The following is a 23,591-nucleotide window of genomic DNA, read 5'->3' as shown; positions in this document are numbered from 1 at the left end:
CTCCTTCTTCCATTTAGCAAGTCATTATGGAGGGCATCTCCTGGTCTAGCCGTTAGGGTTACCAGGGGTGAACCCAGAAGAACAACACACGCTCGGCGGGGGGACAGACAAGCAAGTAAATAAATATAGGCTACAAACGTTTATTTCAGATAGGGATAATCATACTCACATATAATTATATTATAATTATAGTGTCAGCGAGAGATGACTTCTGTGAAGAAAACAAGGTGGCGTAGAGATAAATGTCACCTCTCCTCCATTTTCTCTATTCTAGAAATCTTGTTAGACGGATGCTGGGACTCTGCACCTCCTTCCAAGTCGAGTTTCTTTCATGTGCTTCCATCCCAGTCGAGGGCTGGTGTTTTTTTTGAGGAAGATTAGTCCTGAGCTAACTGCTGCCAATCCTCCTCTTTTGGCTGAGGAAGACTGGCCCTGAGCCAACATCTATGCCCATCTTCCTCTACTTTATACGTGGCATGCCTACCACAGCATGGCTTGCCAAGCCGTGCCATATCCGCACCCAGGATCTGAACCGCCGAACCCTGGGCCACCGAAGCGGAACGTGTGCACTTAACTGCTGTGCCACCGGGCCGGCCCCATGAAGGTTGTTTTTTAACAAGCAGTTTATAAACGTCCATCTCTGGTTTGCTTATTTGTTTATTTTAATGGATGAAATAGCCTTTGGAGTCCCTTGGGAGATGTCACTCTCATTCCTCAGTCTGCTTCTGCCTTCTCCAATGGCTGTTTTGCCAGGTGGAAAGTCCTACTCTTTCCTGGGGTGGGCGCCCGTCTTTGGTGGAGTCATTGCCCTCCGATGCTGGCCGACGCTGGGTCACGGGCTGTCAGGCAGCTGGCTCCAGGGCGGGCTGGGAAGGGCTGGATGGAATGCATTCTGGCCTGTTTTCTGCAAACATGGGGCAAAGAGGACTTTCTGCTGGGGAAGCAAACACAGTTAGGACTTGTGGGTGCAGGTGCTCCCTGCTCCTCACAGACACCAGAGCCCTCTGACCAAGGGCCCTCCTGAGAGTCAGGGAACCCCACCAGGGCTGGCGCCCGGCCCAGCGAAGTTGGGCCTGGAAGGTGTGCAGGAGCCCCCGTCAGCTTCCTCGGCTTCCATCCACCAGAGTCCCTGTTTTCCAGTTCTGTTAGGAATTTAACGACAGCAACTACATATATATATGTGTTTAAAAAATACTTCCTTTTAAAAATAAACTTTATTCTTTATTTATTCATTTGCTCAGGAAGATTGGCCCTGAGCTAACATCTGTGCCCATCTTCCTCTATTTTATGTGGGATGCTTGATGAGTGGTGCCAGGTCTGCATCCAGGATCCAAACCCCCGAACTGGGGCCATCAAAGTGGAGCAGGCCGAACTTAACCACTACACCACCACGCTGGCCCCAAAATAAACTTTATTTTTAACAACAGTTTTAAATTTACAGAAAAATTGTGAAAATAGTATTCATAGTTCATATAGCTTCCACATTCAGTTTTAATATCTTCTAACAGTATGGTGCATTTGTTACAAGAATGAACCAATATTAATACACTATTACTAATTCACGTCTATACTTTATTCAGACTCCCTTAGTTTTTACCTAATGCCCTGTTTCTAGTCGGGGATCCCACCCAGGACACCACGTTACAGACGAGGATGTCTTCTCTTCCGTTTCTAGGACTGGGGACGTGGTGGGCCTGTGCCGTGTGCTGGAAGCAAGCTCCCCATCTTGGAGCTGAGTTTCTATGGTCCAAGCAGACAATTTTCTCATCTGTAAAATGAAAGCATTGTGCTGGTTTCAACTGGCAGAGCCCTGGGGTAGGTGTCTGGGTGGAGGGAGTGGCAGGGACAGTGGTGTCCCGGAGGCCACAGCTGGGACCCGGGTCGCACTGAGCTCAAGGTGGGGGCCAGCACTCTGGCTTTGGCTTTTCAAGTCAAAAAGAAGGTTCGCTGCTTATTTAAGGTCCTTTTCATCTCTGAGCCTCAGTTTCCCCATCTGTACAGTGGTGGCTGGTGGGATGACTTCTGAGGGTCCCTCTGCCTGGGATTAGAGGAGGTTGTGCCGGGGAGAGTACTGAGCTCTGTTTCTGGAGTGTGCATGCGGGGCCCCATGACCCCGTTGGGTGCTGAATGGGGTGGTGGCAATGCTAGGCTGTGAGGGTCTCCCTGTCTGGCAGGAATCCAGCCTCTGTGTCCACCCGTTTCCCACATCTCACCCAGGGGCAGGCGGCTGGCGGTCACCGGATGCCCACACAGTCACCTTTCTTCTCTGCTAGGCCTGCCTTTGGCCCTGGGTGGAGCGAGGCCTGCCAAGAGTACAACACCCGTGACCACAGACTTCTCCTGGAGAGAAGCTCCCCATGATTCCCTGCCTGCCTTGTGGTGGCTTTGGCTGCCAGGCCAGTCTGCTACCCAGGCGGCTCCCAGCACAGGCCAGGCTCCAGTCCTCGGGTCCACCAGGTACACCCTCCAAAGTGCCAAAGGAGGGAGAGGAAGAAGAGAGGATGCCCTGAGAAGATGAAAATGAGGAGCCCGGTGCCCCACTCCCCCCGACCGGACTCTCCATTCCAACAGTGTCCAGGTTCTTCCAAGGTTCTGAGCGTTTGTATCTTCTGTTCCCTCTATCACCAACGCCCTCCTCCCTTTTTAGCCGTTGAACTCCTACTCATCCTTCAAGGCCTAATGCAAAAGACCCCTCTACTGGACCTTAGCTGTCCCAGGGCCTCCCTCTGTCATGGCACATATCACCCTGAGTCATAATAGGCCTCTTCCGTCTGTGTCCCTGTGTTCCTCAATTTCCCTGAAGGCAGAGGTGGGGCTGACACCTCCACGAGGTTGTCACAGGCGCATCATCCGCCCTCTGTGTAACTGTGAAAGAGGTGGGTAGAAGGGATAATTGCCCTGGCAAATCTTTCCTGAGCACCTTCTGTTTACTGGCCCTGTCACAGCCATTTAATCTCCATCCTTCCGACGCTCCCCCAGCTCTGCGCACACCGGCTAGTCGGTGGGGCAGGGGCGGCAGGAGCGCGAGCAGGTCTGGGCCACGGAGAGAAGTGGCGCTCAGCCGCGGTGGGGCCTCCGTGAATCCGACGACCGGCCGCGGAGAGCGGGGCGGGGAGGGTGGCTGAGTGCACACGGCGTCCGCGCACAACCCGGCCCCGGGGACTCGCGCGGAATCGTCCCCTTTTCCCCACCAGGGGACGGAGGCTCCGAGAGCCCCCGCGACCGCCCAGGTCAGGGCGCCGGCGACGCCCCGAGGCCCCAGGCCCCGCGCACCTGGCCCCGCCCCCGGAGGCCCCGCCCCGGCCCCGAACTCGGCTCGGGCGGCGCGGCTGGGCAGGTGCAGTGGAGCCTAGCCCGCCTTGCGCCGGTGCCGCGCTCCCCGCCCCACCATGGGCAACAGCGCGGGCCGCAGCGACTTCGAGTGGGTCTACACCGACCAGCCGCACACGCAGCGGCGCAAGGAGATGCTCGGTGAGCACGGGCCCCGCGGCGGGAGGGGACAGCCCCGCGGGGCCGGCTGGAGTGGCGGGCCAGCCCGAGCCACGCGGTGGCTCTTGCGGGGCCCGGATGCCCAGCAGGCTCTCCCTACCCATGCTCGAAGGAGGGCGGGAGCGCCACTCCCCTCCCCAGCGTCGCCTGTCCGCGTCCCCGAGGGTCCCTCGCTCCCGGTCTGAAACTCCTCTGCGTCTCTGCCTCGGTCCTGGGATCCGGGACCCGAGGATCCGAGCCCGGATCCGCGCGCCGGGGAGCGCCTCTCAGCTGCTCCATCCCGCCTGTGGGACGTGAGCCACTCCCGGGGCGCGGACCGCAGCGGCGCAGGGTCGGCTCCGGGGCACGGTGTGTCCGGGATGCGCCGCCCGCGCGCCCCCCGCGCCTGTGCGCGGAGCTCCTGGGTCCCGCGGTCGCCCGAGCTCAGGGCGGAATGAGCGCCTCCGAGGACGCGAACGCGAAGGAGAGACAACTTTTCTTAAAAACAAAGATTGTCCCAGACCATCCCGTCCGCCTGTCCTGTATTTTATGGTGAATACGCGGTGGCCGCTCCTCTGTGTGGCTTAGTGCCCCGCGAGGTCGCCTTTTGTACATGGGCGCCCGTCCTGCGGATTCACCGTCATTGATGCCAGCGGCTCCGTCTTGACCCAGGACCGTCCCTTACCCGGAGTTCGGGTTAAAGGGCGCCCACCTCCAGAAAAGCCTTTACCGGACGCCACCGGGTCGTCCCCGCAGCGCCAGGCCTGCTTCCAGCAGGCTGGACGCGCTCCCCGTCCCCAGGAACGGTCCCGGTTTCCCCACACCCTCGCCTACACCTGGCGATTAAACCTACAGATTAAACCTTTTAATCTTTACCGATCAGACTAATGAAGCAATACTCTTTTATTGTGGGCTTAATCTGCATTTATTCGCTGATTGGTTTCAATGTTTCATTGGCCATTTTAACCTTTTCTTTTTTCTCTTGGGTTGGTCTTTTGCTTGCCCAGTGTTAAAGCTCTTTGTATAGCTCTTTTAACCCTTTGTCTTAGATGTCGCGGACATTTTTCCCCTTTATAATTTGTCTTGCTATTGCAGCAGCTTTTTTTTTTTTTTTTAATGCGTTCCAATCGATTGTTTTTTTTTGTTAGAGTTTTCCCTTTGGTGTCTTCCTGCCCCACCTCAAGACTATGGAAAGATCCAGCCCATTACTTTTAAACCTTTCGGACACAAGATGCGCTGAGTGGTTAGCGCATGACCATACCCTGCTGTGGCTGGGGGTTAAGGGCTGGAGGCCCCTCCGGGTGGGTTTGTGACTTCCGAGGTTTTCTTCTGTGAGGTGAGCAGTAACTGTTTGAGGTCTCAGCAGTGGCAGCATCCTCTCCCCCAGAGCTGGGAACTTCCTGGGGGTGGCTCAGAGGGGTCTTGGCGATCATCTGGTCCTCCCTCCCCCCAGAGGGCAGGGGTGTTGGCTGCTGCCCCCCAGCAGGTCCAAGGCAGGGCTGTATTTCCTTCCCCTCCCCTGGCTGTCCCCCCACGTCCCCTCACAGCCCCCCTGGGCACCTGGCCCCAGGTGGAGAAGGCCGAGAGACATATCCTGGCCCACGGAGAGGCCTGGAGGGATCCCCACACTCTGGGCAGCAGCCTCAGTTTCCCAGTCTGCACAGCGGGTGCAGTCTTTTCTGGCAGGGTAGGTAGGAGGATGAAAGGTGGTCTTGGAAGGGATGTGCCCAGTGTGGTACCCAGCACTCCTGGACAGGGAGAAGGTTCTCTCTCTAAAGAGAGAAGCCACAGGCCCTGGAACCAACCCAGGCAGCTTCCTGGAGGGGTGGCCGGCGAGGCTGGGAGACTTGGAGCACAGGGAGGCGACGGGCCAGGGCGGGGACAGCACAGCTTCTCGAGGCTGACTCTTCAGGGAGCTTTGCTCAGTCGTGGCTTCCACTGGCTGCCAGGGATGCCTCCACACGGGTCCAGTTTTGAGCTCAAGAATGTGGAATGTGCCGTTCCCTCTCGCTCCCAGGCATTTGCACAAGCTGTTCCTCTGCCTGGATGTCCTTCCTTCCCGCTCTGCCCGGCTTGCTCTTGCTCAGTGCCACCTCCTGCAGGAAGCCCCCCTGGCTGCCCTTGTGGACCCTGGCTGCCCTCGTGGACCCTGGCCTGGGCTGGGTGAGGGCGCTCCTCTGGGATTCCCCTCCGTGGCGCCAGCCCACGGCCTTCTTATCTCTCTGGGGCAGTCTGCAGAGGGCTGGAGCTTGGCTGTGTTGCAGATATCCTGGCAAGGATCTCAGCACTCACTCATTAGTCACGTGACGCTGGGCAAGTCAATAAAGAGATGAGGAAATTGAGGCTTGGTTGAGTTAAAAGGGGTTAATGCCAATGCTTTGCTTACGGAGTTGCTGTTTGGATTAAATGAGGTAGTGATATGCGCCAAGCCCAGCACTCAATCAATGTTAGCTGCCATGTTATTCCTTCTCACACTCAGGCCTGTGTTCTCCCCAAAGACAGGGAGTCCCTTCCCATCTCTGCTTCCCTGATGCCTGTGCCATTCCCAGCCCGAGAGAAATCCTGTAGGTCTTTACAGAAGAGGCAGCAGAGTGGGGCTCAGAGAGGGGAAGTGATTGGCCTAGGGTCACACAGCTCAGAGGCCACAGAGGCCAGCTTGGTGCTCAGGCAGACACCTGCTCGAGGATGTGCTCCGGCCCCACCCAGGTGGCTTCTCAGCCCATGCCAACCTCCTGGGGGCCATCGGATGCTCAATAAAGATCCTAATCTCAGAGTCAGAACTCAGGAAGTCCCTGCACAGAGGTGGCTGCGGTGCTGTTTGGGCAGGACCAAAGTCCATCTCTCAGCTCCTGCCTGGATGGGGACATGCTTCCCAGGGCACATGGGGTCCCACTGCCCCCCAGTAGCCATGTCTCCCCAGCCGGGGCTGCGGCTCCCTGTACTGGGAGGCAGGCACTGAGCCACAGGACTGGTCCCATCGGAGATCAGAGTCTGCCGGGTGTGGCCAGCGGCTTAAGAAGCAGGCTTTGGATCTCTCTTTTCAAAAACAAATAGCTTTGTGATTTTGTCTCTGTTTTGTTTTACTTATTTATTTTTCACTTATAAAAGCAGGGCACACACCTGGTAAAAAAAAGACATTCAAATAACCAAAGGAAAACAAGGAAGTCAGACTCTTGGCAGCTGGTGGCTCATTTGTTTAGGCGAGGCCCTGGCCGGGGCTCTCTCGGTGTAAAATCCAGAACAGAACTGTCCGAAGCTCTCAGGGGAGCTTGTGGACTCTCCTCGCCCAGCCGCAGGGATGTCAGCGGGCCGCAAGGCCAGTCTCCCTGTGCTCCTCATCCCCACTGCAGTCAGCATGTGGCCCTCGTCTTCCTCCATCAGGCAGGCCTCAGGCAGCACCAGGCCGGTGTCCGCCCAGCTCTGAGACTCCACCGAGGAAAGAGGCGCTCCGTGCCTCCTGCCCCAAGGAGCACGCCCTCCCCTGGAGGCAGCCCACATCGGCCAGTGCTGCGAGTCCTGGGATTGGCCAGTGGGCAGGGGGCTGTGATGGGCGAGCCCCATAGCATCACCTGGTAAGGACAGAGACAAACAGCTCTCCAAGAAAGGCAAGGCACTCTGTGACCCTGCGCTGGGTGGGGAGGATGGAGGCGTCTGGGGTACACAGGTGCACGGCAGCACAGACAACAGGCGATCCCTAAGAGGTCACTCCTGGACTGTATTTGACCTGTTGTGTCCTCCCTCGCTCGACTCCTCCAAGGGCTTCCCTTCCTAAAATCCCGTCTCTGCCCTGGCGTGTTAGGCACCCCCATGCTCTGGCCCCTGCCCTTTGCCCTTTCTCTTTCCTTTTTGACCTCTAGCCATTTTGTGGAGTGCTCCCCCATCTGTCGATTTTTTTACTTCATGGCTTTTGCAAATGCTGTTCCCTCTGCTTGAATTCTTTTCCCCTACTATTCATCTACCAAACTCCTATGCACCCTTCAGGTCTCAGCCTGAATGTCCTTTTCTCAGAAACACTCTGTAAGAACACACACACACACACAGTATCCTGGTAAACATAAATAATTGACTCTCAATTGTTTATTGTTTGACACTCATAAACACTTGGACAGAAAGCCCTGATTTGCAAATTGGCATTTGCCTATTTCTATAAATATTTCCATTGTGGCCAATTTCAAGCTACCAACAAGCATCGCTGAGCACGGAGATGGGGGCTGCTTGCCATGCCACTGCTTACTTTCCCCCTAGGCACCCCCTCCCTGGTCCTCCTGCGGGGTGCCGTGCACTTTGACCTCCTGGCCTTTGTCCCATCTGTGACTCTATTAATGTGTGGGGTGATCGCTTCAGTTGTTTGAGTCTCCTGAGGGCAGGGCCAGGCCCACACCCACCTCCCCCGAGGCCGTTCCCCAGGCGGGCCCACAGCAGCTCCCAGGGGAGGGAGCCCGGGAGGTAGTGGGCAGCTGCACGGGTTTTGCCCTCTCTAGTCCAGTGCCCACCAGGAACGCCGCCGGGTTCCCTCCCTCCCTCCCTCCCTGCCTCCCTCGGGGCCGGGGACCTGTCACGCTGCTCTGCACGCGCGCGCAGCTTGTGCAGCTTAACTCTCACCACTGGTTGGGGGAGTCGGGACACATCCCGTCTGAATTGGCATTTCTGAGCTGGATGGTGAGGTTGAGTACTTCTTCTTTGATTTTGCTCCTCCTTCTTTTGTGAATTTTCTCCTCATGTCCTCGGCTCCTTTGTCCATCGGAGCCATCCTTTTTCTTGATTCCTAAGAGATTTTTACATATTACAGCTAGGAGCCCTGTGTTCGCCACAAGTATCTTCCCCATCTGGCCCTTGTCTCTTGGAGGAGGACTTCTTTCTTTTCGACTTGTGGCCGGTTACACCTTCTGTGCACCGCAGGCCCCTGGGAGGTTAGGTTGGTGGCCGAGCTCACTCACCCGGCCTGCGCTGGCCCTCGCCCCCATTGCATCCTCTTCTCTGTGGGGCCCTGACCATGGCCGCAGGGCGTCCTCAGTCCCTGCCACACGACTGCTGTGCGGCTGCCAGCTCACGTGTCCCCGGGGCCTTCTTCAGTCCAGCCCTGTGTGGATGCGTGTGCTGGGCCTTCCACCTGGCATTCCTTCCCCCGTGTTCTTTAATTTCTACCAGCTTTTATGAGGCAGGATTTATGTACCATAAAATTCACTTGTATAAAGGTGCAGCCCGTTGATTTTTAGTAAAGATACCTAATCCAGTTTGAGAGTATTTTCATCATCGAGAGAGCTCCTCAGAGCCCTGTGGTCACCCTGCAGCCCCGCCCTTATTCTCGCAGGCAGCCCTTCTCCTCCCACTTGCAGGTCGACTGTGACGGACTCTGTGTGTGTCCCTCGCGGCACGTTCCAGCGGCGCCGGGGCCAGGCCAGCAGGGGTGACACCCCCGCCCGCACTTGCCAGGTGCCCCTCCCTCTCTGTGGTCCGGGGCCCGGCTGGCCACAGACCTTCAGCAAATATTTATCAATGAACCAAAAGCAGCTTTAGCAAGAGGCAGCGAGGAGGCCGAGCACAGTGACTTCTGAAGGCACTTTGGGCCACTTCCCGCGTTTTCGATGGTGAAGCGGCTCCCCACGGTGCCTCCCACACTGACCAGACAGGGATGGGCTCGCGTTTCGGCTCTGGGCTTGGCGTTAGGGCCCGGGCTGCGAGGAAAGGGGGCGTGAAGGGGACTGGTGCCCCTGTTGGCAGGGGCTGTGGGGTGAAGGCACTCCGCTGTGGGCAGGAGAGCCGAGGGGTGGAGTGCTGGGCTCCTGGGCTCCCCAGTAGCCTGTGGGGGGCCAGGGTCAAGTGGGAGCTGGGAAGCAGGTGGGCAGCAGGGAGCTGATGTGTGGGATGGAGGATCTGAGACTTGGGTCACTTGGGTGATGAAAGGCGATGACAGGGACATCCCCCATATCCAGCGAGACTGTCGTGCGCCGGCATTTGGCCTCTGGGGCGGTGGTAGGAGGACCCAGCCCTGGATAGGACCAGGGCGGGTGCAGGGACGGGTCCAGGGTGGAAGGGACGAAGCCCGTGTGCTCCTGGCATTCCTGCTGGAGGCCAGAGAGAAGTGACGTCATGGCCAGCCGGGCGCCGGCCCGGGGACCTCCTTCGCAGCCCAGCAGCCTCCCGCCGCAGCTGCCTTTCTCCCGTCTTCCTGCCCTCTTGCTGGCTCAGCAGAATTTGCCGAGAGAAGTTCTGGGAATAACCAAGTATCCACCGGAAGACTGTTCTGTGGGACTGGTGGGGGGGCGTTGGGGTCAGGCTGCCCTCCCTTCCAGCAGGCGCGTCCTCCTGCTCTGCTCTCTGCGTCCTCAGGAACAAGTGTGTCATGCATGTAAATATATGAACTGCATGTACATGTACAGTTCTGCGGGAGCCAAGTTTCCCAACACGCCAGCGCCTCCTGCCGCCTCCCCCTCCCACACTCCATCTCCGTGGGCTCACAGCCCCAGGGCTGTCAGAGCCAGCACCTTAGAGATGGTGAGTAAGGAAGCCAGCCCAGAGAGGGACAGGGGCTTGCCCAAGGGCACACAGTAGTTGGGCTGAGCCAGGCTGCAGTGTGGCTCTCCTGACCTGGGACCCAGGGTTTTCTCTGGGCGCTTTGCCCCTAGGTGGCCCAGCTCTGGAGCCAGTGCCTCTGGGGGCTGAGGCAGCCTGCGGAGTGTCTTCCCTCTCTCTGGAGGGGCCAGTGGAAATCAACCTGTTTCCTCATCTCCCAGATGAGGGCATGGTCCCCTGCTGGGCAGGGTGGTGAAGCCTGCATGAGTAAGTGTGTGTCAGACACTGGGCATGTGACACCTGCTGATGTCCCCGTCCATGCCTGGGCCCTGGCTCACTTCCTGTAGGCCCTGAGTCTGAGGTCCATTCTCAGCCCTGTTGACCTTGCCCTGCCTTCTTTCTGGACCCTTTCTGGGCCTCCCTGGCCCTCACACCCGCCTTTCTGTGTCATGCCTGGACAGTGTGAATTCTAGCAATGATGGCTGCTGCTCATGGCCAGTGGCCCAGCTGCCGTGGACCCTGCCCGGGGCCGCTGCTGGAAGAGCATTTGCATGGATCTATTTGTCTTTGGTTCCAGGAGGCTGGGCTCCAGGCCGCCCCACGGACAGAGGGTCTTCGAGGCATGCCTGTCCTAGTCCAGCTACTCCTGTCCTCTGAGCTGGAGGTCTGAGCGGGCAGGTCTGCCCGAGGTCAGCTGGGATCCCCCCGGGGCCCAGAGAAGATGGAGCCCAAGGCCGTGGAGCCTAGCGTCTCTCCTCATCCCTGTCTCTCTTCCCTGAGCCCCTGGAAGAGGCCCCCTCCTGTTGAGCCAGCACCCGTTGCCTTCTCCATGACCCCCGCCCAGCATCCCTGTCCCCTGCTTCTGCTGTCCCCTGGCGTCTGTCTCTCTTCCTGACACCGCAGCCGGCCCCCCTCCCCCCACGCCTGCACTCACCACATCCACCCCTCAGCTCCTCACCTAGCTGCTACGCTGCCCCTGGCCATCTGAGACGGCTCCTGCTGAGGCCCTGTGACCTTGCTAAGTCCAGCGGGTGCCTGTCCTGTCTTCCTGTCTGTGACCCTCCTTGACCCCCGCAGCTGGACACCCCCAAGCCCATGGCTCCAGTTACCCCAGATCCTGACTGTGCCTGGTGACCTCAGCTTCCTGTCTGTGTGGCTACTGGTGCCCTGAGCATCTTCCCCCAGGAGGTCCCCAGGCCTCCCACCTCCCCAGGGACCCGGGAGCTGGGGAATTGAGAAGTTAAATGTTGGCTGTTTGCCTTGGGCAAGGGTTGAGTCCTCCGCAGGAGGGCGATGGGCTGCTGGGCCGGCTTGCCCCGGAGCTCACCGGTGCTCTTAGGGGGGTCCGTCCCTAGGGTCTCCACTGAAGGCCCGGGGTGTTCAGTGAGCTCTCCCAGCCCATGCCGCCTCTGGAACCCACAGGACTCCCAGCTCCCTGGCACTGTCCCTGAGCCCTTATGGGGTCTTGCCCGCACACACCTTTAGCCAAGGCCTCCCTGGTGGCTGTGCTCGGCCGGCGCTGCTTGTTGGGGCCCTGCCTGCCTGCACTGTGGTCCAGAAGGGGCCTCCGCAAGTGGAGGTGACCCGGGGCTCACGTGCTTGGACCCTCTGAGGGCTCGCCACATGCTGCCTGGCGTCCAGCTTGTATGTCAGCTCCCTTTGTCGTTGCTTCCAGCAGGATGGCCTCGCCCAGTGACCTTCATGCCTGGGAACACGGGGCCTGTTCTTGTAGGTCACAGCAAGCCCGGGGCCAGATCAGCCTCCAAGACCTGTACCCACAGCCCTAGAGGTCAGAAATGGGACGTTTTCACTCTCAAATCAGAAAACTGTATTTAATAGCGACAATAAAAAACAGCTCCCAGGGCTCAGAGCTGTCACCGCAGCCTCACCACAGCCTACCTCCCAGATGCAGGGACCGAGGCTGGGCAGGTGGGGCGGCCACAACTGGCCCTGGCCTGCTCCGTCAGCCTGGGTGACGGGCTGGGGACCAGGCACCCCAGGCCCTGTTGCGGCTGTGCCAAGCTGGGGGCAGCTGAGTCCTTGGGAACCTGTCGTGAAGGAGGAAGGGGCACTGGGCTCCCTGAAGGTGGGCGGGGCAGGGGTGGGGCAAGGAAGGGACTGCCAGGGGTGTTCTCCTTTGAGCCCCCATATCCTACCCCACAGGTAGGACTTATTATCTTTGATCAATGTATGGGGCACCTGGGGCCCACAGTCCAAGGTCACAACTGCCGGGCTCTGTTAATTCTCCTGCCTCTGGAGGGCAGGGAGTGGCTTGTGTGCTGGCCTGGATCCCAGGAGCTGGGGTCCTGGACCCGGTGCCCCAGAGCTTGCCAGTCTGTGCTCACCTGGTGCAGGTGTGGCCTGCCCTGGCCTCCTTCCCCAGGCTTGGCCTCCTTCCAAGGGGAAGCAGGGGAGGCCTGCCCCATGGGGGCTGGTGGCCTCCAGCCACCTGGCTCAGCTCTCAAATATGCCTCAGCAGGCGAGGGCCTGGTCCCCGGTTGCCCGAGCAGGGAGGCTGGTGGAGCCCTGTGGCCTGCGGTCCCAGCCCAACCTCCAGGTATGCAAAGGTTCTCAGGACTTTGCACGCGATTTCCCAGGCACTGGGTTGTGGTCGTGAGCATCCCTGACAGCTGGGTGCCAGCACATCCTCTCGTCCTGGCTACAGGAAGACACCTCTTCCTTTGCTGGCTCCACCTCACTGCAGCTCCCACCCCCAGGCCCCCAGCCACTCCCTGGAAGCACCCATCTTCCCAGGCAAGCCTGAGGCCCACCCTCTGAAGTGTCGCTGCTCACTCGGACCCCTTTTGGGGCAGGGACAAGCTGGGCTAAGGCCTTCTCCTGCACCCCCTCTCGAATGGGGCTCACATGTCAGCCCCTGCCCCCAGACCTGGGTCCTTTTGTGTCTCTTGCCCTACCTGGCAGGATGATGCTGGCCGAGCAGCACCATGCCAGCTCATCCACCTGGGCCAGGGCTGGCAGGTAGCGGGGCCCTGGAGGAGCCGGGCTGGGCATGAGTCCCCACCGTGCCCAGTGCCTGGCACGGGCCAGTGGAGGGATGGGGCAGGAGGAACAGGCTGGTGTGTTTTCCGGGCTGCTAGAGCCCCGGCTGTTTTCTTGTCCCGGGTCCAGTTGCTGTGTGAGTTTCCTAGGACTGCGGTGACAATTCACCGAAAGCTTGGGGGCTTGGAACAACACACTTCAAATCCTACAGTTGTGGAGGTCCGAAGTCTGACACGGCCTCCCTGGGCGACAGCAGGGCCGAGCTCCAGCTGGAGGCCCCAGTGGGAGGATCTGTTTCCTGGTCTTGCCAGTTTCTGGAGGCCGCCTGCTCCGCCCCGGGCTCCAGGCCCCTCCTGCATCTGCAGCCAGGAGTGGCGATGGAGTCCTCCCCGGGCCACCCTGCCTGCCTCCTCTCCTGCCTGCTCTTCCACTGGTGGACCTGGGATGATGCTGGGCTGCCTGGAGAATCCAGGACCTCCTCCTGTTGTCAGGTCAGCTGACGGCAGCCTGAATGCCACGTGCAGCCTTGGTTCTCCTTGCCCCAGACTCTCACGAGCGCACAGGCCGTGCCATTAGGACTGGACATCTTTGAGGGGCCATTAGCTGCCCACCACGGCTGCCAGTCTCTCCCTCCACCCCGTGCTCAGCTCTCCTGGTTTACAGCCACGGGGCCTTCGTGCCCCTCCCTCGTCTTCCTCCTCTGGCCTCTGCAGCCGCCAGGTCGCCTCCCGTGGCTCAGGCCCAACACCAGCGGCTGCATCAGGCCACGTGGGCAGTCCGGAGGAGAGTAGTTAATGAGCCCACGCTGCTCCATCCCCATTGTCTCCACCACCCTCCAGCCGTGCTGGCTCTTTTCCGCAGCAGTAAACCGTCTGCAGTCTGCGGTTGGCCTCCTGGGGGCTGCCTCTTAAAGCTCGCCTCCTCCCCGGTGCTTGTGTGGACTCATCCGTCAAGCCCGGGCCTGGCATCCGTCTGCGCGCAGCCCGCGCTCTCTGAGCCTTAGCTGTTAATCCTCCCGCTGGCCTGGTTTATGGTTCAGAGATGAAGGAGCCGTGGAGCTGAGGTCCCCTGCCTGGAGCTGGGATTTTTTTAAACATTTTTTTATTGTGGTAAAACATATGTAACATAAAATTAGCCATTTAGCCCTGTTTTGGTGTGTGCTTTGGTGGCATTAATTACATCACAGTGTTGAGCAGCCATCGCTACTATTTCCGAAAGCTTTCATCATGCCACACGGAAACTCCACACTCCTTTCGGGGGCCCGGCCCCTCGCCAGCCCCTGCTGCCCTCTACTTTCTGTCTTTGTGCCAGACATTTCATATGGGTGGAATCAGACAATACGTGGCCTTTTGTGACTGGCTGGTTTCATGTAGCTTAACATTTTCGAGGTTCATCCGTGTTGTAGCTTGTGTGAGTGCTTCATTTTTTTTTTTGGGTGCTGGTAGATTATTCGGGAATCAATTCCAGGGAGTAGAATTAAGGGAGTTGGAATCGTGAAACAGAGAAGGTGGAAAATCCAAATAAGAGTGTTTTTGTAATTGAGGTATAATTAACATATAACGTTATATGAGTTTCAGGTGTACAGCATAATGATTCGATATCTGTTTATGTTGCAAAATGATCACCACAGTGAGTCTGGTTAACATCCGTCACCACATACAGTTACAAAATTTTTTTTCTTTTTTTTTTAAGATTGTCCCTGAGCTAACATCTGTCGCCAATCTTTTTTTTCTTCTTCTTCTTCTCCCCAAAACCCCCCAGTACATAGTTTTATATTCTAGTTGTAGGTCCCTCTAGTTGTGGCATGTGGGACACCTGCCAAGCATGGCCTGATGAGCGGGGCCATGTCCGTGCCCAGGATCTGAACCCACGAACCCCGGGCCCCCAAATCAGCGCACGCGAACTTACCCACTCGGCCATGAGGCGGCCCAAAGTTTTTTCTTGTGATGAGAACTTTTAAGATCTACTCTCTTAGCAACTTTCAAATATACGATACAGTATTATTAGCTATAGTCACCATGCTGTACATGACATCCCCAGCACTTATTTATCTTATAACTGCAAGTTTCATTCCTTTTTAAGGTTGAATAATCATTGTTTGTGTGGCTAGACCACATTTTGTTTTCCATTCATCAACTGATGGACACGTGGGTGGTTTCCACCTGTGGGCTATTGTGACTAGTTCTAGGAACATTGGTGTACAAGAATCTGTGTCCCTGATTTGAATTCATTTGGGTATATATTTAGGTAGGAATGGAACTGCAGGGTCATTTGGTAATTCTGTGTTTAACTCTTTGAAGAACTGCCAAATTGCTTTCCACAGCAGCTGCACCATTTTGCGTCCCTGTCAGCAGTGTACAGACAAGGGTTCCAATTTTTCTGCCTCCTTGTCAGCACTTGTTATTTGCTGTTGTTTGAATCTAGCCGTCCTAGTGGGTGTGATGGGGTGTCTCACTGTGGGTTTTTTTTCCTGAGGAAGATTGGCCCTGAGCTAACATCTGTGACAATCTTCCTTTATTTGTGTATGTGGGATGCTGCCACAGCATGGCTTGATGAGCGGTGTGCAGGTCCACGCCCAGGACCCGAACCACCAAATCCTGGGTGTCGAAGTGGAGCATGAACTTAACCACTATGCCACTGAGCCCGTCCCTCACTGTGGTTTTGATTTACATTTCCCTAGTGACTGATGGTGTTGACCATCTTTTCGTGTGCTTATTGGCCAGTTGTACATCTTTGGAGCAATGTCTATTTTTCAAATCCTTTGCCCATTTTTAAATTGGGTTGTTTGTCTTTTTGTTGTGGAGCTGTAGGAGATCTTTATAGATTCTGGACATTAAACCCTTGTCCAGAGCTAGGATTTGAACTTGCTCTGACTCTGCTCCCTCCCAGCCCCCCAGGGATGCTGTGGCCCCTGTGGTCCCCTGTGGCCCCTGTTTATGGGGCTGAGGTTTGTTACCCTGTTGCTGGGCTTGCTCGTGCTTTCTGAGGTTTTCTTTTATCCGCACACCATGACCACCATCCTTGTGGATCTGTTGGGTGGTGTCCTTGGCCGGCTTCCGGGAGAGAGCTCCTGAGGTCAAAGTGTGTGTATATTTGTGTGTGTGTGTGTCAGGGGAGTTCTGGTTCTGCTCGCCCCTGCTGGCTGTGTGGAGTTCAGACCCCACATCGGCCACTCACAGGCTGTCCGGGGGACTGTGTGGAGCCACTGCTCACTTGGTTGGAGCCAAGACACCCATAGCTGCCAGATGAGGCAAGGGCTTGGTGGCAGCGCTGGTGTGTAGACAGCAGGGGTGGAAAAGCTGCCGGGGGATTCTGTTGGCTCTTCCTGGGTAGTCGTGGCCCGTGGTTCAAGGATGTGGGAACCCCAACTCTCCCACAGCATCTCCAGCAGGACGATTCAGTGGGGACAAACACCCTGTGAAGCACATCACACCCTTGCTATCTTACTCTTGGACACCGAGGCCCAGAGAGGGTGGGAATGCACCATGGCCACACAGTGAGATTGAGACTGACCCCGAGACAGGCTTGTGGCGTGGCAGCTTGGGCAGCAGGATTTTGAGCCTGAGTCTCCCCTCCAACTGGGGCAGAATCCCTTTCCCCATGTTGTGATTCTCTTTGCATACCCCTAGGGACAGGTAGTTCACCACCTCTGAAGCAGCCTGTTCCACTGCTGGGTGTCTCTGACACAAAGTTCTTGGGGCTGGGAGGAAGGGGGTGGGGCCTAGCCGAGGGGGCCTTGGGTGGCTGAACTGAGCTGTCACATCTTCTCATTCTGAGCACAAAGGGGCAGCGACTTCCTGGGTCACGTGGAGGAAAGAGCCAGGCAGGATCTGACCTTGGCCTGGCCAACTCCAGTCGGGACCCAGCCTCTGCCGCAGCCCTGGGGACCCTTCATGGGCCAGTCTGAGGAGGGCGAGCACGAGGCTGGGCGGCAGCTCACTGGGCAGGAAGGGTGGACACTGAAGGCACTGCAGATGGACACAGGTGACCGAGGGTGCCCTGGGACAAGCCCCTGCCCTTGCCGGCATCAGTTTCCCCATCTGTGCATCACGGTGCTGGCTCCCTCCCTGAGGGCTGTCTGTCCTGCCTGGGAAACCAGGGGATAGAGCAGACCTGGGGGTGTCTGTCACCCTGAGCATGTGATGACCCCTGGCCTTGTCCCTCCTTGCTCCTGGACGCAGCACCAGCCTCCTCACCCACCTTCTGCCTGGCCCAGCCAACCACAGAGGTTTCTGGAAGGCACCACTGTCCTGCCCTGAGGGGGCACAGCTGTCCTGCACTGAGGGCGCCCACCCCACCCGCTTTTGTTGAGGTTTGCGGGGTCTGGCTGCTCCCTGGCCCTCCCCTGCTTGGCCAACTCCCACTCTCATTGTTTTTCCCTTTCCTGTAATAAAACAAAATACAGGAAAGTAGAGAGAGTGTAAGAAGCACCCACCGCCCGAAATAAACGTGTCCAACATTGTATCCTGTTTCCTTCGGATCTGGTTGGTTTTCAGAACCGGCGCACGCAGAGCGGAGCCCTGCGCGTTCTCCCCGCCGGCCTCCCTTGCCCCCCAAGTCTGACAAGTGTGGGGCGTCCAATCGCCCCCCGATCAGTCTCGGGCTGCACGGAATGCGCACCCGCCCCGACGCGTGCATCTAACCTGCTGCTCGTGGAGCTGCTTGGATCTCCAGCATTATGTTTCTGTGACCCGGGGGTGACACCTGCTCTTCATTTATTTATTTTTAATTTTTTTAAGATCGGCCCTGAGCTATCATCTGTTGCCAACCTTCTTTCTTTTTTCCCCTTCTTCTCCTCCTGAAAGGCCCCTGGTACATGGTTGTGTATTTTAGTCGTAGGTCGTCTGGGTTGTGCTATGTGGGACGCCACCTCAGCGTGGCCTGATGAGCTGTGCTCTGTCCGCGCCCAGGATCCGAACCGGTGAGACCCTGGGCCGCCGAAGCCGAGTGTGTGAACTTAACCACTCGGCCACGGGGCCGGCCCGCCACCTGCTCTTTATTTCGGCTGGTGGCAAACATCCCCCCTCTGGGAGGCCTCCCCAGAGGGGCGCCCCCCCATGGTGGGGAGGCAGGCCTGCCTGTTCCTAGGCCCCAGAGGTCTTAGGGATCCTCGAGGAGCAAGTTTATCTCCGTGTCACTGCCTGGGGGCTTAATGGGTGGTAGAAGGAGTGGGGGAGGGAAGAGGGCAGGAAGGAAAGAGGAAGGAAGGAAGGGGGGAGGGAGGAAGGGAGGGGAGCAGGCCTCGGGCGGCCCCTGCGGCCAGTGTCCCCCTCACACCTCTCTATCCTGGTCCCGCCTGCAGCCAAGTACCCAGCCATCAAGGCCCTGATGCGGCCGGACCCTCACCTCAAGTGGACAGTGCTGGGGATGGTGCTGGTGCAGCTGCTGGCCTGCTGGCTGGTGCGGGGGCTGGCGTGGCGCTGGCTGCTCTTCTGGGCCTACGCCTTCGGGGGCTGTGTGAACCACTCGCTGACGCTGGCCATCCACGACATCTCGCACAACGCCGCCTTCGGCACGGCGCGCGCCTCCCACAACCGCTGGTTCGCCGTCTTTGCCAACCTGCCCATGGGTGTGCCCTACGCCGCCTCCTTCAAGAAGTACCACGTGGACCACCACCGCTACCTGGGCGGCGACGGGCTGGACGTGGACGTGCCCACGCGCCTCGAGGGCTGGCTCTTCTGCACGCCGGCCCGCAAGCTGCTCTGGCTGGCGCTGCAGCCCTTCTTCTACTCGCTGCGGCCGCTCTGCGTGAACCCCAAGGCCGTGACCCGCATGGAGGTGCTCAATGCCCTGGTGCAGCTGGCGGCTGATGCCACCATCTTCGCCCTCGGGGGACTCAAGCCCATGGTCTACCTGCTGGCCAGCTCGCTGCTGGGCCTGGGCCTGCACCCCATCTCGGGCCACTTTGTGGCGGAGCACTACATGTTCCTCAAGGGCCACGAGACCTACTCCTACTACGGGCCCCTCAACTGGATCACCTTCAACGTGGGCTACCACATGGAGCATCATGACTTCCCCAGCATCCCGGGCTGCAACCTGCCCCTGGTATGTGGCCACGGCCGGCAGGGCTGCAGTGGGCGAGGGGCGCACGGGGGCCTTAGGAGGTGGGGAGGTGTGCAGAGGGTGCTGGGCCGTGCTCTGGCCTCCTTTTCCTTTCATGCTGATCGTGGGATGGCCACATTCTGAGCTGTGGTCCTCATGGCAATGGGAAAGGTCACACGGTACAGGTGAGTGCTGGGCTGCAGAATAAGGTGAATTCAGGGAGGGCAGAGGCTGGAGGAGCATTTTAGTTTAGGCCGTTTGGTTTAATGAAAAGCTGTTTGAATACAGCTATGATACGTACTGGGTGTGTGTCCTCGGGCAAGCCCCTTGCCCTCTCTGTGCCTTGGCTTCCTCTTCTGTAAAATGGGGCAGCAGTGTCCATACTGCACGTGAAGCCCTTCTCCTTCCTGGCTCCCGACTCCCTCTCCCTGCTACTTGTTGCTGCTCTGTGACCTTCCAGGGGCTCCCTTGTGGCACAGAGAGGACAGGGTGGGCCTTGCCCTGTGTGACCAAGAGGGTGGCCTGAGCTGCCACAGAGCGGAAGCCTCTAGGACTGGCGCCTCTGTCTGGGAGACCTGGGCTTGGAGAACGTCTGCAGAAAGGGGGCGGGGGAGGAGGAGGAGTTCCAGCCGGGCCCTGGGGGCTAGAGAGAGCTGAGGAGACCCGAGGGAGCAGGGGTGGGGTGTCAGTGTGCAAGTCTGGGTGTGTGCCTGTCTGTGTGTGCATGTGTCCCTGAGGTGTGAGTACACGTGTGTGTGCATGCATGGTCAGTGACCCATGTGCATGGGCGTGTGCATGCCTGTGTGTGCAGGTGTTTGCACGGATGCCCGAGTGTGCTCCCGTGTGTACACGTGTTGGTGCACATGGTTATATGTGAGCACTTGCCTGGGGTTGCAGGTGTTTGTGACTCTGGGGTCCCACAGCCCGTGTGTCCAGCCCTGGCTGTGCAGCCCCCTCTCTTCCCCTCCCCTCCCCCCTGCTAAGGGCACCGTCTCACTCGAGCCCTGCCACAACCCGTGCACAGGTGCCCACATTACCCTTGTCCCCATTTCACAGATGGGAAGGCAGAGGCTCAGAGAGGGCAGGTACTTGTTTCAGGAAGTGGCAAAGCCAGAGTCCTCAAGCTGTCACGGAAGCCCTTGCCCTTGGCTGTGAGCCTTTACTTCTCCCAAGCAGTCAAGGCTCCCTGCAGGTCGCCTCGTGGGCCCCTCGGCCTCTTGGATCCGAAACTCTGGGCAGCGAGGGCTCCGGGCGGGGAGGTGCATAGCTCCTCACCCCCATGGGGCAGGTGCCCGGGGCCAACGGCCCCTCTGTCTTCAGGCAGCACACCAGCCTCCTGCCTGGCTGAGCCGGACACAGGGACAGGGTGTGTGCTCATGCTCATGTGTGCCTGTACGCTCACACGTGTGCTCGTGCGTGCACATGGACGTGCACACATGCTCACGGCCCCTGACCTGCTGGCCCTCTCTGCAGGTGCGGAAGATCGCGCCCGAGTACTACGACCACCTGCCGCAGCATCACTCGTGGGTGAAGGTGCTCTGGGATTTTGTGTTCGAGGACTCCCTAGGGCCATACGCCAGGGTGAAGCGGGTGTGCAAGCTGGCAGAGGACCACCTGTGAGCCCGGCCTGCTGGCGCCCGGACTGGACGGACCTGCCACGCCTCGGCCCTCCTGCTGGTGCCTCAGTGCTGAGGTGGGAGCCGGGCCTGCGGCTCGCCCCACCCTGCCCACCTGCTGCAGAGCTGGCTGTCACTGTCCCTTCCTTGGCTAGTGCCCAGAACTGGTTTGGCTGCCTTTGGTTCCCGTACCCTGGGCTGCTGCTCGGGGCCATGCCTGGCGACAGCGGACACAGACTGCAGCCTGGAGAAGCTGGGTCTGCACTGGACACGCTGCCGACCTGGGGTTGCGCCCTCTGTTTCCGGGCCTCCCAGGGCGAGGCCGGGCCCTGCCCCAGGGGCATCCTTGGAGCGGAGCTTCCCATGCCCTCGAATAAATCAGCATTGGTGTGTTTCCACACGCACGGATTGTTTCCGTGGCTGGTCTTGGCTCCACCTGGGCCTCAGAGAATGGCCCCCGGCCGGCCCTGGAGGCCTCACCAGCCTCCCCCTCTGGCAGCCCCTGGTCGTACCTCTGCTCCCCACTGCTTGGGCACTGCTTTGCTCACACACTTTGGTGCTTAGGCAGCATTCCCTGGGGGCCTTGTCATTGTGGGTGGCCGGCCTCTGGGAGTGCAGACAGCAGAAGGCCCTTGCCTGCCCTGGAGGTTCACGTGGCCCTGAAGCCCCTCAGTACCAGCCCTCCCCTCTCCACCGCCTCCCCTCGGCCCATGTCGCCGGCTGCTGCCTCACCTTGAGCCCTCACCCCTGCGAGAAGCCTTCCCCGAGCCCCGAGAGTTCAAGCTGGACACCACAGGGTCTGTCTCCTCCACCGCCCTAGATGTGCGACTTGAGAAGATTCTCACCGAACAGGCGCCACAGGCCAGACAGACGGTGGGTGGACAGGTGGTTGGACGCACAAGTGGCTGCCCAAGTGAACTACAGCTGGAGGGCAGGAGGCCGATGGCACAGCTGCAGCCTAGGGAGGCATCCTTCTCGTCAGCCCCCTGGCCCTAGGGGGCTGCACTAGGGTGGGGTGGGGTCCTGGTCTCCCAGAAGCAGGCAGGCAGGCAGCAGGAAGGGTGCGTGGGTGGGGCTGCCCTGCCCCAGAAGTGTGGGGGCGAGGCCCTGCAGCTCCCACGGCAGCCCCTGCAGCAGCCCCAGGGAAAGGGAGCCCGTGGGTGTGAGGCTGGGAGGCCGAGGACCATCCCCCCAGGGGTGGGCAGGGTGGGGGCTGTCTTAGCTGACCCAGGAAAGGGAGGGCTGGCAGGAAGGCCCGTTGCATCCTCTGTCTGCCCAGTGCCTGACACCCGGCAGGCGCTGAGCAAGGACTTCCTGCCCTGGGCTGGGAGTGGCCTCGTGTAGTGCCTGGCGCCCCTGTCTCCGAACGGTCTGACCACTGAGATGGCCTGGGGAAGAGGTCCCTGGACCCTGGGCTTGCCGTGCAGGGAAGTGAAGTTCAGCCTGGGAATACTTGAGCCTCGGCAGGCAGCCCCTCCTTGTGCACACAAGCTAACCCAGGCCTTGGGGAGCCCCCCGAGAACCCGCTCCTACCGCAGCTGAGCCCCCGGGCTCTTCTGTGTCCGCCAGGGCGCTTATCTGCAGACAGGGCAGAGGGGCACATCCCAGCCTCACCACAAGCCCGGCAGAGTTCTCCTGAGGAGAAGGCTGCCTGGGTAGGGGGAGTGCCTTGTCACCACCTGCCAGCTCCCCCACCCCCAGGCTCTGAGACTACAGGATTCCTGGACCCTGGGAGGTGGAAGGCAGCAGGAGAGCAGCTCCTGGAGCTGTGGAATCTGCTGGCTCTGGGTTAACACCGCCACGGGACCTGGGGAAACCAGTGAGATCTGAGCCTCGGGCTGCTCACTTCCTAGCGGCAGACCAGTCCTTTTCCCGTCTTCTTGGGTTGGTTGGGAGCACTCAATGAGATGAACTATGTCCACAGCTGGGTCAGAAAACAGTAGTGCCCCTGTCATTAGCCAGATGGGGCCCATGCTTCCTCCCTCCCTCCTATGGCCTCCAGAGGATGTTTGGGCACACTGTTGTGTCCGCTGTGGCTGTGGGATGGTCCCAGCATTTCAAGGCCCACCCACTGGCTGGGGCCTGGCTCCTGGCCCAGGGGTAGCAGTGGCTGAGGCTGAGTCAGACCCTCTCTGGCTGTGATGGGGAACTTGCACGCTCTGAGAAATGACTCGGGTGGGCATTCAGGCGCCCCTGCTGCCCTGGAGACGGGGACCGTGTCCTCCCTGGAGGATGCAGGAGGAGACTTTGTGGGGCAGAGCGGAAGGCAAAGCCTGCCTTCATTCCCACCCCACTTGCGGAGCCCGAGATGCAGCCCCCCATCTGTGCAGTGGTGGGTGAACAGGCACATCCTCCCTGCCAGTCAGAACGCACAAGGCGTCCCTTAGATGTTCCAGGCATGGGCACCACTCAGGGCCTGTCTCCCTGGGGGAGTCTGTGGGGGTGGCTCCCTGAGGTAGGACCTGAGGCCTTCCCCAGGAGCCCCGGCCGGAAGTGCCTGAGATGCCCTGCTCACCCTCCCCGCCCCTCCCTGTGTCTGAATTCCGCCCAGCCACCTGTCCAAGGCCCTATCTTGCTCCTACTATTCTCGGCCACCACTGTCGTGGGCCCTTCCTCAGAAAGGGGCCTCCCCCCCCAGGGTCGACCAGGAGCCGGTGTGAGAGAGTGAGAGCTGGAGCCGGGGGTGTGGACAGTAAGCGTTTATTACGATGTGGACACAGACACCGCGGGGCGTGGACAGACCCTCACCACCAGGATGCTGGGGAGGAGCTGAGTGTGGACAGCTCGCCACTGCCAGCCAAGGTGCTAACAGCGTCACCTAGGAGGAAACTGGGAAGCCATCTAATGAAGTGTGATTTGGGGGTGTCTTCTCTATAAACCAAAAGAAATGTACACTTAAATAGGCAAATATAAAATACAAAAAAAGTAGACCTGGTGTTCTGTGTCAGGTAG

General features: G+C 59.1%; 1 protein-coding gene across 1 annotated transcript; it reads left to right on the top strand.

Annotated features, from left to right (window-relative positions):
• Positions 1-3,330: 3,330 nt before the first annotated feature.
• On the top strand, positions 3,331-23,567 carry DEGS2 (delta 4-desaturase, sphingolipid 2). The gene is made up of 3 exons (XM_046647217.1): positions 3,331-3,471; positions 18,284-19,026; positions 20,497-23,567. The coding sequence occupies exons 1-3, from the start codon at positions 3,390-3,392 to the stop codon at positions 20,641-20,643; spliced, it is 972 nt and encodes a 323-aa protein (XP_046503173.1). The 5' UTR covers positions 3,331-3,389; the 3' UTR covers positions 20,644-23,567.
• Positions 23,568-23,591: the final 24 nt, after the last annotated feature.

This window comes from Equus quagga, chromosome 20 (assembly GCF_021613505.1).
Source record: "Equus quagga isolate Etosha38 chromosome 20, UCLA_HA_Equagga_1.0, whole genome shotgun sequence".
Classification (NCBI taxonomy): domain Eukaryota; kingdom Metazoa; phylum Chordata; class Mammalia; order Perissodactyla; family Equidae; genus Equus; species Equus quagga.
The sequence above is the reverse complement of the archived record's forward strand: the minus strand, read 5'-3'. Positions and strand labels throughout refer to the sequence as shown.

Bases quoted from the DNA above. Each gene is read 5' to 3' on its own strand.
- DEGS2 (XM_046647217.1), top strand. From the start codon at position 3,390: ATGGGCAACAGCGCGGGCCGCAGCGACTTCGAGTGGGTCTACACCGAC. The intron at 3,472-18,283 runs GTGAGCACGGGC...TCCCGCCTGCAG, and splicing joins GCGGCGCAAGGAGATGCTCG to CCAAGTACCCAGCCATCAAG. The intron at 19,027-20,496 runs GTATGTGGCCAC...CCCTCTCTGCAG, and splicing joins CGGGCTGCAACCTGCCCCTG to GTGCGGAAGATCGCGCCCGA.